Genomic DNA, 11,851 nt, shown 5'->3' on the forward strand with positions numbered 1-11,851 from the left:
CTACTTCCTATAACTAACTAATATAATTATAACTAGGTTAGTTCCTACTATTATTTATTAATTTAGTTACTTCTACTATGTTTAATACCTATATAAACTCTATAGAGTAGTCTTAGCTTAGTATATTATATACTAAACTATAAGTACTATTATATCTACTATATATACTATTATATATTTATCTTTTAGTCTATTCTATATTCTCTTTATAGTAGCTTTAAAGATTATTAGTTCTCTATTATCCTTATAAATATAGATTCTAATATAGTACTTTACTTTTATATTTATCTTCTTCTATATAAGGTTATAATAAGATCTTATAAAAGATAGGATCTCCTTTTCCTCTTATTAAAATAAAGCTAGAGTTTACTTATTATTTTTAATTACTTAGAATATATTATTAAAAGTAAGATAGTCTCTTATATTATTAAACTAGTCTCTTTAATTCTCTTTTTTTAAGATAGCTATAGGCCTCTTTATTATTCTTTAATCTAAATCTATAATTTCTTCTTAAAATAAAATAAAAATAGTCTCTTTCTAGTTTCTAATTCTAAAGTAAAATATCTTCTAGTAGTTTAGTATATTTAGATACTTTCTCTAAATAGAGCTCTATTCTAAAGAGCCTATAACTAATATATAGTAGTTTTATAAAGGTATCTACTTCCTTTATAACTTCTTTTATCCTTCTAATAATATTTTCTCTAAACTAGGACCTTTCTAGAAGAGCTTATAACTTTAGATATTAGTTATAATCTTTATAACCTTAATAAGTCCTTTTTAGGGCTTAAATATATCCTTCTCTTCTAAGGATATAATATATAGGGCGTTAACTTATAGTATTTTCCTTTTCTACTTCTTTTAAAGCTTAGTAGATATAGGAATAACCTATACTACTAGAATCCTTAAAGTAGTTAAACTATTAATCTAGGCTTATAATCTATTAATCTAAAACTACTCTATAGGATTTATATAGATATTAAATATAGTAGAAGTAACTAAATTAATAAATAATAGTAGAAACTAACCTAAATATAATTATATTAGTTAGTTATAGGAAGTAGAAGAACTAAAGTAAAATAAGCTCCTCTTAGTTATATAACTCTTAGTATAGATACTTTAGGTATTTATTCTAGCCTATCTATCTAGACTATACTATTTAATACCGCCTACTATTAAAGAGGATATAGAGTCTACTAAGAATAGGATAGTATTAGAGTACTAAACTAGATATTATTCTCTCTATTACTTAAAGGTATAATAGTTAGTAGTATTAACTTCTACCGAGCTATACCGACTGTTTGCTCCCTTCGATCGGGAGCTAAAGTCTACTAGACGGTCGGTTTAGCGCGTCTAGCGGATTACGGGCCGGACGAGGCGGCAAACCTAGGAATAGGGCGGCGATGGATTGCGGAGGTGGCGCCTATTAGCATCGCAGAAACCCGCCATGTGAGAGGAACAACGTTTTCTAGGCGCAGAGCGGTATCCAGCGTTACGTGAATGTCGGGTGCAGAAGGGTGTGTTGTGTTGACCGCAAGTCTCCTTGTCCATGTGCGAAGAGGAAGATATTCCTAGACATGACACTACATGTTTCCTGTTCCTGAACATCACTACCTGGCTATACCCCGGCGATTGTCACTTAAGCCTTACTATCCCAGCAAACCGACCACGACGACTGCAAACCACCTGCAGGATGCATCACCGAGTCCAGGAACAACGTGCCAGACTTTAATGGTGTTTGTTAATCCCGCTTATCACCGGTAAGGCTAAAATTTAACATCATCATAACTCGAGAGGTATGGATATCAAGTTTGATATCTTACCGACTGTCTCAAGACCATTTTCAACTTCTCACACCAAAGAATACGAGTCGCAAAGACCCACTATTAGAACAGCGACCAGCGTCGTTTCGAGTACCAGGGGAGCTCACACCTGATCATGACATGATACCGAATGAGTTCCTGCCGCAAGATGCCATGCCATGAAGCCGACCGAAACCTTCAGATCGGCGCCGACATGATGACATTCGCGGGCCTTATGTCCTCTCTCGCAAACACCGGACGTGAAGTGAGACCACGTCGACGCTGCAACGACCTCACAAGAAAGGTGATGGAGTAAGACCACGTCGACACTGCGAAGCGGAAATACCATGGACTGCATGCCTTGCCTCTGTGAGTTGCTTACCTCGTACAGTGCCTGGAGCACTAGAAACTAAATTCGAGGACGCCGTCTCGAGGCGTCAATATTCGACGATTGCCTTGATTAGGAAGTCGTTCATATAAGAGACGATCCCCTCAACACTAGAAAGGACTGCCTACGAATGCTTTGGACCCAGGACCCGGCCTCCGTGGGCGAATCGAGATGTGAGTGAAGAGTAGTCCCTGTTCCACCGGTGACATTGTAACGAATGACCACTATACTAGTCGGCTGCAATTTCACTTCTGCTGCATTACAATGTGACGACAGTTCACAGATACTACCCGCGACCTCGTCACCTCATGCTAATTCTCTCTGCAAACTTCGCCTAGACCTTTCCAAATTCTCGACACCATCGTGTGCCATTGAAAGCTAACGAAAACGTTACGTTCAACGAGCGACTGCAACAACACACTTCCTTGCGCTCACGCTCAACCCCACCCAGTCGAAAACCTCCCCAAACTATCCACTTCCTCCTCAACCGCAAGTCTTGTGGTTCGCGCCGTCATCGGTCATAATTCACGTCAGCGTGTTGCCTTCGTATCCACTATCGCCGGCGACAATAACCTGCACGCACTCATCCTCATAGTCGATCATGTACTCCGAGATGGCATGCGCTGCTTGAGCCCATTGATCATCGGTCAGCGTAAAGTTGCACTGGTGCGAGTCGTACCCGCTCTCCACTTGGAAGCTGTAGGCCGTCACCGCAGGGTCACGCTTCGCCAGCGTTGGCGTTCGCTTATCGACCGTGGGTGTAGGCAGCGCCCGTTTGGAGTCGCTGCCGGCTTGGACGGTGGCAGAGACTGGCGCGCCGCAGGTGCCGTTTCTCCAGGCGTTGGTGAGATACACGGCCGCGGCCGCCGAGGTGATCCCAGCGGTCCAGACTAGGGCGATGCCGCTTGCCACGCCAAGGCAAAAGGTGTAGGACCCATCCGCTGCATGAACGTAAGTCTTCGCCAATGGGAAAGTGTTTCGCGGACATACCGTTGTTGACGGAATAAACCAGAAATCCACCGCCAGGGCAGCCGATTCTCTTGTCGAGTTGCTTGCCTGGCTCCTGCACTGCAACACTTGGGGCGGCGAATGCACTGCTCATCTGTAGACCCAACAGGGCGCATGCGAGTTTCGGAGAATGCATGGTTGAAATACTTGGTGCCTGCAAGAAGAAAGGTGGAAAATGGTGGTTGAGGAGGAGGCTCGAAAGACTTGTTGCGAACTTCAACGTCAATAATTGTCGACAACGAGTAATATATAGTAGCAAGCTAGAGTAGGAGAAAGGCTTGGATCGGTCGATATTGAACCCAGTCCATTTGACCGGACTGAGATACATGTAACGTGCCTAGCCCGTCTATACACGATGTAACCTCCTATTCTTTAGTCAAACGAAGTTTGTAAGATACATATCCTCTGGCTGCAATAACCGATCAACGGTCACGACACAAAACCAACTACGATTTGACCAGGACCGATCGATACGCACTCTAGGTGGAGTCCTGTATGCTATCCACGATGTCACAATCCGCTCCTTCGTCCTGTATGTTCCGATGTTTGGATTGTTGTTGGTGCTGTAGAGGCCGTATGTATCAGCAGGCTGAGACGTCCACCGAGAACCTCCGTCCCGCCGTGGCGACACAACCCGCCAGAAGAGGCAAGATGTTGCTTTTCACTCACCACCCATCGAGTTGCTATTCCTGTTGAGCACACCCAGAAATCCCCAACGATCTGCTTTCCTCCAATTGCTGTTCATGTAGGCCGAGCTCGATGATGTTGGCGAAATAATTCGAAGTTGACTAGCACAGAGATGTGACTCCAGAATCCCCATGCCCGACGTGACTACTCTTCGCCACTCAAACGTGAAGTCGATTCCACCACTATTCACTCCAGCGTCGATATGCACCTGCAGTTACTAGTCAAGGCTTGGCAGCTATTACCAACAAGCTTGGCAGCGTTACATAGCATTCCGCATAGCCTCCGAGTACCAATCTTCTTAGTTTGCTGATCCTTCCACGATCCTCCTCGCTCGAAGCGGCAATTTCCCTTGCTGGTCTGCATGTGTTTGAGAATACAGCAGCCTGGACCACCCCAATAAGGAAATACCAGGCTTTCGGCATGTGCTCTCGAATCGCGCTACATCTCTCGAACTAGTTCGACTCCCGTGCATGAGACCAACACAGACATACGACCCGTCAAACTGCTTCGGGAAGGTACCATTATATCGCGGCAGCACGTTACGCATGACATGGATAGAACGAGCGCGACAACGCCCCACATTGCCAAGGCTCTAATAAGGGTTAGCTGCATAAGCAATCCTTCGCAGCCTGTCGCCACTTCCGAATGTGACCCAAAGCGGCAGGACATTACCAACAGGCTCAACCTAAGATTGTCAGCTTTGCATGGGCCCTTGACTAGGTGCGTTGCAGTGCTCATTTACATCGTCCATTGAAATTCCCTGTTTCGACAATGCATTGTCGTCTAAGGATGTCGGATTCGGTTTTCGCGCGAAAGGTGTAAGCCCTGGATGGAGAGCAGAGGTTCAGGGAAACCAGTGTTTGATGGAAGGAGCTAGAAGGGAGAAGTGATGCTATGTCATACACATCGCTAGCCTTCCGTCACATGAATCCCGTGGCAACGCACATGATCAGGTTTTATCATCAAAAGTCGGCGGTTGCGTCTCGTAGTTTCGGCGATGGTAGGTCTTCACATGCCGCAAGGGAAAAGGCAAGGGCAATTCGAAATCTCTGCAAGAATTTGAATCCTATTGTAAGAAGCCAGCGTCAGTCACACTCAACACAATGGTTCTGTTCTAGCAGACGCTCATGGCTCTCAATTGATGGATGGCACGTGCACGAGATAAACCACTCGTAACATGATCTCCTGCCCTACAGTCTAGACCTAACGGAGATGACGTTCTAAAGGCGGGCTTCATCCCAATGCTACATGAACATGCGGTGCTGTAGGCTAGTGTCCCGAAACTATGACCCATGCTTCACCACCCACAGCCATTGCACTACTGCGCCGCCCGACATCTCGCTCCATGTACAGGATGTCTGTCACCTACACTACAGCCAAATCCGAGTCCCTTGGGTTTGGGACGCGGTGCCATCAAGTCTGATCGGCGTAGAATCTCTGCGAAGAAGGAGTGAGCCAAAAGATAATCCTTAGAGACGGCTGCCCCCGTATAATGCAGTTGTACACCCTATGTGGCTATGCCCGACGGAGAAGCTCCTTCTCATTCGTAGTTTCGGTCCGGGCAGCCTTGGCAAGCACATGGTGGAGGACTTGAATCAAGCTAAGACATAGCTGCGGCTCTGTCGATCGAGCAGTCTATAGCGGCGTGCTTCAGCTCCACATACTTTACATTGGAATCCTCGATCCTACCCGTCTACCTACCTAGCGTCAAGGCCCTTGACAAAGCAGAGAATGTGGAGTCCGAGACACCTTGTAGGACGTCGTTAGCGGTGCAACAAGAACCCCCGACCAGGGTCGGCACATCCAAGGGCGAGGACACGACAAGGCTATATAAAACCCGAGGGAGACCTCCTGTCTCAACCCTATCTCATCCAACAAGTCCAAGCTCAACATCCACACAAACCCCCCAACCCCCCACACCATGATGTTCAAACCCACCGCCCTCCTAGCAGCCGTCCTGCTCGCCACAATCGGAATCTCCGCCCAGGCATTGGACTCCGCCCTCTCAGCCCGCGACCCCCAGCCCTACACAGGCTGCGACAACATTGGCGTCGCGCAGCAGGAAACCGACACGGCGGTCAACAACCTCGGCTACTACGGCAACTACAGCACCTTAAACTACTACTCCTGCGACTGCGACACGGTAGCCTTCTTCTGCATCTGGAAGTCCGGCCCCATGCTCAACAGCACGGCCATGAACAACGTGCTGGCACACGTCACGACTCAGTGCGGTCCGTACCAGGTACGTTACAGATAGACAGACAGACGAATGGGAATTTGTGGAGTGCGGTGGCGGTGGCTGACATGTTTCGACCAGGCCGGCTCGTCCTCTGATGGACCCAATGACAATAGGACCTATTCGTATGGGTACACCAACTGGCGCAACAAGGACTACTGCAATGTCCCTGCGGGCACGAGGATCACGGCGTCGAACCAGGTGCACAATGCTTAGGTGGCTTGGCGGCAGAATTTATGAGATGGATGAGGTTGGAGGACTAGGGGGGGAAACGATAATGGGGGAAATGCGTAGATGAAGTTTTAGGTAGATGGTTTGAAAACATTCGCTCGTTAGTTGCGCAATCGCAAGAGCCACTCATTCGTTTTGGCTTTCAATTGTTGATACAGTATGCTCCCTTCATTCGCCGTTTGGACGGCCGAGAGATTTGAAAATATTTATGTCGGAAATTAAGGTTCATCCCGCTAGCGTAAGATAGTAAGGCACCAAGGCAACAAGGCAGAAACTGCTTAAGCGTGTGATGTGACAGGCCGCACCCCAGAGACCAACGGGAAGTGATAGAAGAGTAAATGACATCATCGAACTCGTCTCGAGACTGCGACCGCGTCGAGGCTGCGCCGGTGTAAGATTTACTTTCTTGCATGTGACATTATCTGGAGTGAATGAGAAATAAGCTTTACACTAATAACACGGACTTCATGTTCTGCCAGATTTTACGGTCGGTGTGAGGCTGCCAGTGAAAGAGTCATTCCAAGCACTCGCAGGCTCATCGAACATGCCCGGGGTTTGCGAACCCAGGAGTGGTCTCGTCCGAAATCGGAATGATATGCGTTAGTCGGTGTTAAAGGTCAGCGAGAGACGGGCTGAGAAGTTAATGGCGGGTGTGGTACCTACCAAAAGGTGAAACGATCGATGGGAAGAACATTAATCAAGCGTCCAATCGAATCCAACCGGAGTTTTGTACGTGCTGTTCATTGTCTGAAGCTTGGCCATCTCGAACGTTGAGTAAAAATACACATCAACCAACTAAGGTTTCTGCCTTTGCAATGGCCACGAGCTTTGCGAGTCCCTCGGTCTCTTGGTTGTACCTGAGAGTGACAGTGCCCAGCGATGTTGGCTGCGACTCGATGATCTTCGGTATCTCCTCTACGTCCTTGGGCTATCCAGATCAGTCGCAGCGACCAGCACAAGCTGCGATTTCAGACCGAGCTTTCTGGAACTGTAGTGCGCTCTTGCCATTCATCATGGAACAGACATACAACCCGAATTCGGTCGAGGGCGCCGTGAAGACTGCAGTCAAGATAGTAGAGTAGTACAACAAGCTAACCTGACGACCGATCCCCATCCGCTCGCCCTTCTTTCCGAAGTGGGTTGACCCGACCCTCACCACACACATACGCGGTAGTCAATCGCAGCAGCGGCGGGTGCATGTGCTCTTCAAGCCGGTCACAAAAAGCGTCTCCGTCCTCATCGTCGAACAAGGAGCTACTGCCGTCAAAGCCGCGCGAAGGGCCGAACTCCCCGCCATATAGCGTGGAGAGATCGATATCGCAGCTTTTGGAGTCTTCCTTGATCGAGCGCAAGATCTCCACGGTGTCTGCGAAGCCACCTTCGTTTACAGTGATGTCGCATAGCCTGATGTGCCTCATGCGGTATCGGGGCAGGGTGCTGATCATCGATTCGAGGTCCGAGCCGGACACTTCGACGTTTAGTATCTCGATACGGGTGAGTGAGGAGCTGTTCAGTAGGCGAAGAAAACTCCCTGCTTGGTAAAGTAGGTCTGGAGAGTCCTTTCTGCTTCCACACACCCTGAACGGACACATGGAGATGTAGACAGACTCAAGCTCAGGGCTCGAGCAAGTAGTGCCCAAATACCCGTTTATGATATCGCAGTTCTCCGGGGATATCCGCTGCTCTCGATATGGTGTACAGTGCATGCCCCTTCGTCCAATCTGGAATGTCTTCAGCTCTCGACATGCTCCTGACAGCTCTGACCAGATGGTCGGGCGGTCTCTCGTGGAATCCGACGGAATCAGAGAAGTGAAAAGTGTCTTGAGTGGAAAGCAGCCGATGTCTAGTCCTTGCAACGGAACGCCTAGCCGTGCGCATGCGATTGGAAACTCAACGAGGAGTCTTGCTGGGAGCAGCGTCGCTTGTTCGATCTTGGTCTCGGCTGACAACCAGTCATGGGGTTGGAGCATGTGCCGTGCAAGAAGATCATTGTCGTACGCCACCGTCACGGCATCGCTTCTTGGATATATGTCCGCCTCGTCCACAAACGTCAGATAGGCGGAATGCTTGAACCGCGCCATCGCCGTTGCAATGGTGTTGACGAACGAGCCGTCGTTGACGATCTCCTCCTCATCTTGCTGCCGGAGAGCGTACCTTGCGAAACAATCCCTCAGCAGCAGCTGACATGAGACATCTGCAGTTCGACATGCCCCCGGCTCCACGCACTGCCAGAAGCTCTCTCGGATAAGAAACAGACGATCTTCAGCCGCCAGAAGAGCCCGGTGGTTGACTGCAGCATCCGATAAATCTTCATCCTCATACTCTTGGAATTCCGTATCATAATGACAACTCCTCCGAAACTCGTCGACCTTCTCCGTCACAGACTTGCAGTAGGTAGCCAAGCTCGTGGCAATAGATACCGGTCGGAATGCCAGGTTGATCTCTACCGCTCGCATCCCCTCTGCAATGAGAGGGTTTCGTGAAAGACCCTTGATCCGCTCCATGGATGTCTTGTCCAGGGATCCGCGAAAGACCGGGCAGAGCATGCCGCTGACGAGCTCGTTGAGACCGCGACATGTCAAGCGGCAGGCTTGCAAGGTGACGAGGCCATCCCATTGACGCTGTGCAGGACCGGAACTGTGAATATCGACTTTCCTTTCGAAGTAGCCGAAAATTTGTGTGGTGATGTCAGGCGGAAGATCTAGAAGGCGAGGCATTGTGTCCGCTTGTGTAAGTGGGCGTTTTGGGCAGAAAGTCTTCCGTGACGAAGCGTGGAAAGTAATGTCTTCGCTTTTTCAACTGCTCCCACTTTGACTCATCAATCGAATGAGGCTGTGCAGTTACCGTATCCGCTAAGAAACCTTAACAGCCGACTTCCTTTCCAGATTCTTAGATCGCGGAACAAGACATATGCAATCTCAGAAAGTATTTTGCTCGGATGAAGATAGTAGACTTACGCTCTATCGCAGTAGGTTGTGTCAGGAGCGTCTGCTGTTACATTCGCTGACGTCCGCAGTTCTGGATCCCCCTGAAACCGAATCGAAGCCTTGCTGGTCTGCAGCAGCGTCACCACGATGAGTTTGAGCAAGGGGATTCAGCGATTGGAACACGAGGAGCGAGTGACCGGGTGGCGATTGGAGATTTCTCGAGCATGTATTTCAACATCTGCATAGGCATTCTGGCGCGCACCTGCTAAGGCGATGGGCTGTTTTCGAAATTATCTGAATGTCAGTGGCTGCGTTGGTTGCTACAACGCTTTTTGACCTGTCCAGAATAGTATTCATAAGCAGTAGAAGGCTCTTGATATCTAGTGACGGTCTGAGCACCGAAAGCTTGATCGTCCCGACGACCTCTGGTTGAGCCGTTGGCCTCTCGTCAACGGAGTGAGATCTCCGTTTCATAATGGCCTTCGGTAATCTTCGTTACACGATGGTGCTAGAATTTTGGCTCTGTGCAAACCTTCTGTGAGAGCTCTTCAGGTAACCAGCCCCTCGGATGTCTCAGAATCATCCGGATACATGCCCCCCTTAATCTTTCTAGCAATCACCCCCAGACGCCACCACGCCCATCTCCAACTATTCTCGACTTCCAGCTGTATTCGCAGACCATTACTATGCTCGCCGACTGGGCCTCTCACGAGCGACACCACCACGGCAGACCGCCAGCTCAACAGAACGTGGCGATATAACCCCTTCTCTGGGAGATCATACAAGTGAAGGTGCTCGCCGAAGCTGGGTGTTTCATCGATATTCCGCCCGTGCTCCTTATCGTTCTTCATGTTGTAGCTGGATCGGGGGCCGCGTTCGAGGCGAAATCCGAATGGTCCAATGAGAGGATCAAGGAGCCACAGTGTGAGGGTTGCATCGCCCGCTTTGTTTCGGCGCATGACGTGGATAGTTCGTGTTTGTTCGTTCTCGGTCGGGTCTAGAAGAGTTGTTTCGTTGTTCCACATGAACAAGGGCTGCAAGTCCACCGCGGCCTTGTCGTCGCTCGGCAGGAGGAGCTGCACTGGCAATCTACTATGTGGACCAGGGCCTCCATGAAAACTCCCCAGAAAGGGAAAAGGGCGAACCATCATCTTCGTGGTTCGCACGTCTCTGGTATCCACGAGCCCTGGACTCAGACTTTCTCTGATGTAAATGATTTCGTGTATAAACGAGCACTCCAGCACTCCGCTGAAAACGGAATTGCCTCTGACTACGTGGTCCAACTTCAGACAGACGTAATGCCCCGGCATCTCGAGGTTGGCGCAGTCCAGTATCGCATAACGAAAGCCAGGAAAGGACATTTGCCCCATCTGAAAATCCGCCTTAAACAACACGGGCAGTGTGATACTCAGTCCTTTATGGTTGAGCTGATAAGCTTCAACATCGACGCCAGTTCGCTTTCTCGGCACAACCGTGGACGACTGCGCGAAATTTGCGGGAGTAGGTGCTAGTATATCAGGACACTCTCTGCCGTTCCAAGCGAAGATTGACTGGTCTGTCGAGGTACGAACTATTTCTTCTTGGAGTCGCCTGAAAGCTTTGGCGCCTTCGCCATACAGCAACGGCATGTTGATGTCGAATATGCCGAGTAAGCAATAGGCAATATCTTCCTTCCGAGTCGTGGTTCTTGTCGATGCCCATGACATTTTGACAGCGATGCCGATGTCGCTCAAGGGGACATCATGCGTGAGAACTTTGCTTGAAATGTTTGTGATGCTTGTGATATCGGCCATCAAGTCGGGATGTGATCCACTGGAATTCACAAGCGGTGGTTTCTCGCCGATCACGTCCCAGTGCACGTCGTATAATACCAATCTTTCGGGGGCCAGGAGCTCTTGGAGGGCTTTATTAAGACGTCAGTAGATGCAATGCATCTGTTGGTGAGAACTTTGGCCCTTACTCCATCCACGGGTCCACCACCGGCTTGCTCTAAAGCTCGATAGGAACCCGGTCTCTGCGGACAAGTCTTCGGGCTCGTGGTCGGCGTCTGTGCTGACAGTGCTTGGTGCTCCTTCTTGTTGGTTCAAGTCTTGACTGCTTGGGCTCGATGCTGATATCTGGTCTCCTTGTTGCTCCCCCTGCGGATCATGGACCTGAACGTCCGGCATGAACACATAACAAACATCGCTCTTCTGATACCACTTGAACATGGAGTTAATCGCCTCAGAAAGCTCTGCGGAACTGGCCTTGTCAATACAGCAGGTGTCGACCCAGGCATACTTTAGTCCGTCTATCTTAGCCTGGTCGCACGTCAGGTGGATCTTTCGCCAGTCTAGTCGCTCCTCGTCCTCTCCTGGTCGGTAGTTGATCAGTTCCAGATATTGCACCTCATTCTGGCCCCAAGTGTGCGAGAGGATCGCATACTTCGGCGCAGATTCTTCGTCGATGAAGCTCTCGAGCTTCAGGGTGTGTACGTTGATCAGGCGCATCGTTCCGCGGCTCAGCCGTGATTCTTGTGGCTGAAGGCAAAGTGCCTTCCCGGGCTATCTGAACAGGAGTTGTAGCGATGCGAGAG

The 11,851-nt window shown here is 49.2% G+C and overlaps 4 protein-coding genes across 4 annotated transcripts; 1 reads left to right on the plus strand and 3 right to left on the minus strand.

Annotated features, from left to right (window-relative positions):
- Positions 1-2,712: 2,712 nt before the first annotated feature.
- On the minus strand, positions 2,713-3,331 carry M409DRAFT_61490 (uncharacterized protein; the record flags this gene model as incomplete). The annotated part of the gene is made up of 2 exons (XM_033814781.1): positions 2,713-3,128; positions 3,178-3,331. The coding sequence occupies 2 exons, from the start codon at positions 3,329-3,331 to the stop codon at positions 2,713-2,715; spliced, it is 570 nt and encodes a 189-aa protein (XP_033659485.1).
- A 2,472-nt stretch (positions 3,332-5,803) lies between these two features.
- Positions 5,804-6,334, plus strand: M409DRAFT_30877 (uncharacterized protein; the record flags this gene model as incomplete). The annotated part of the gene is made up of 2 exons (XM_033810108.1): positions 5,804-6,124; positions 6,200-6,334. The coding sequence occupies 2 exons, from the start codon at positions 5,804-5,806 to the stop codon at positions 6,332-6,334; spliced, it is 456 nt and encodes a 151-aa protein (XP_033659486.1).
- An 802-nt stretch (positions 6,335-7,136) lies between these two features.
- On the minus strand, positions 7,137-9,066 carry M409DRAFT_61492 (uncharacterized protein; the record flags this gene model as incomplete). The annotated part of the gene is made up of 3 exons (XM_033814782.1): positions 7,137-7,277; positions 7,378-7,408; positions 7,517-9,066. The coding sequence occupies 3 exons, from the start codon at positions 9,064-9,066 to the stop codon at positions 7,137-7,139; spliced, it is 1,722 nt and encodes a 573-aa protein (XP_033659487.1).
- Positions 9,067-10,667: 1,601 nt separating this feature from the next.
- Positions 10,668-11,765, minus strand: M409DRAFT_32822 (uncharacterized protein; the record flags this gene model as incomplete). Its single annotated transcript, XM_033810263.1, has 3 exons — positions 10,668-11,179; positions 11,237-11,309; positions 11,430-11,765. Coding segments are annotated over 3 exons (921 nt in total), but the record flags the coding sequence as incomplete, so codon positions are not given.
- Between the last annotated feature and the right edge of the window lie 86 nt (positions 11,766-11,851).

The sequence above is a fragment of the Zasmidium cellare genome, assembly GCF_010093935.1.
Source record: "Zasmidium cellare ATCC 36951 unplaced genomic scaffold M409scaffold_76, whole genome shotgun sequence".
In the NCBI taxonomy this organism is placed as follows: Eukaryota; Fungi; Ascomycota; class Dothideomycetes; order Mycosphaerellales; family Mycosphaerellaceae; genus Zasmidium; species Zasmidium cellare.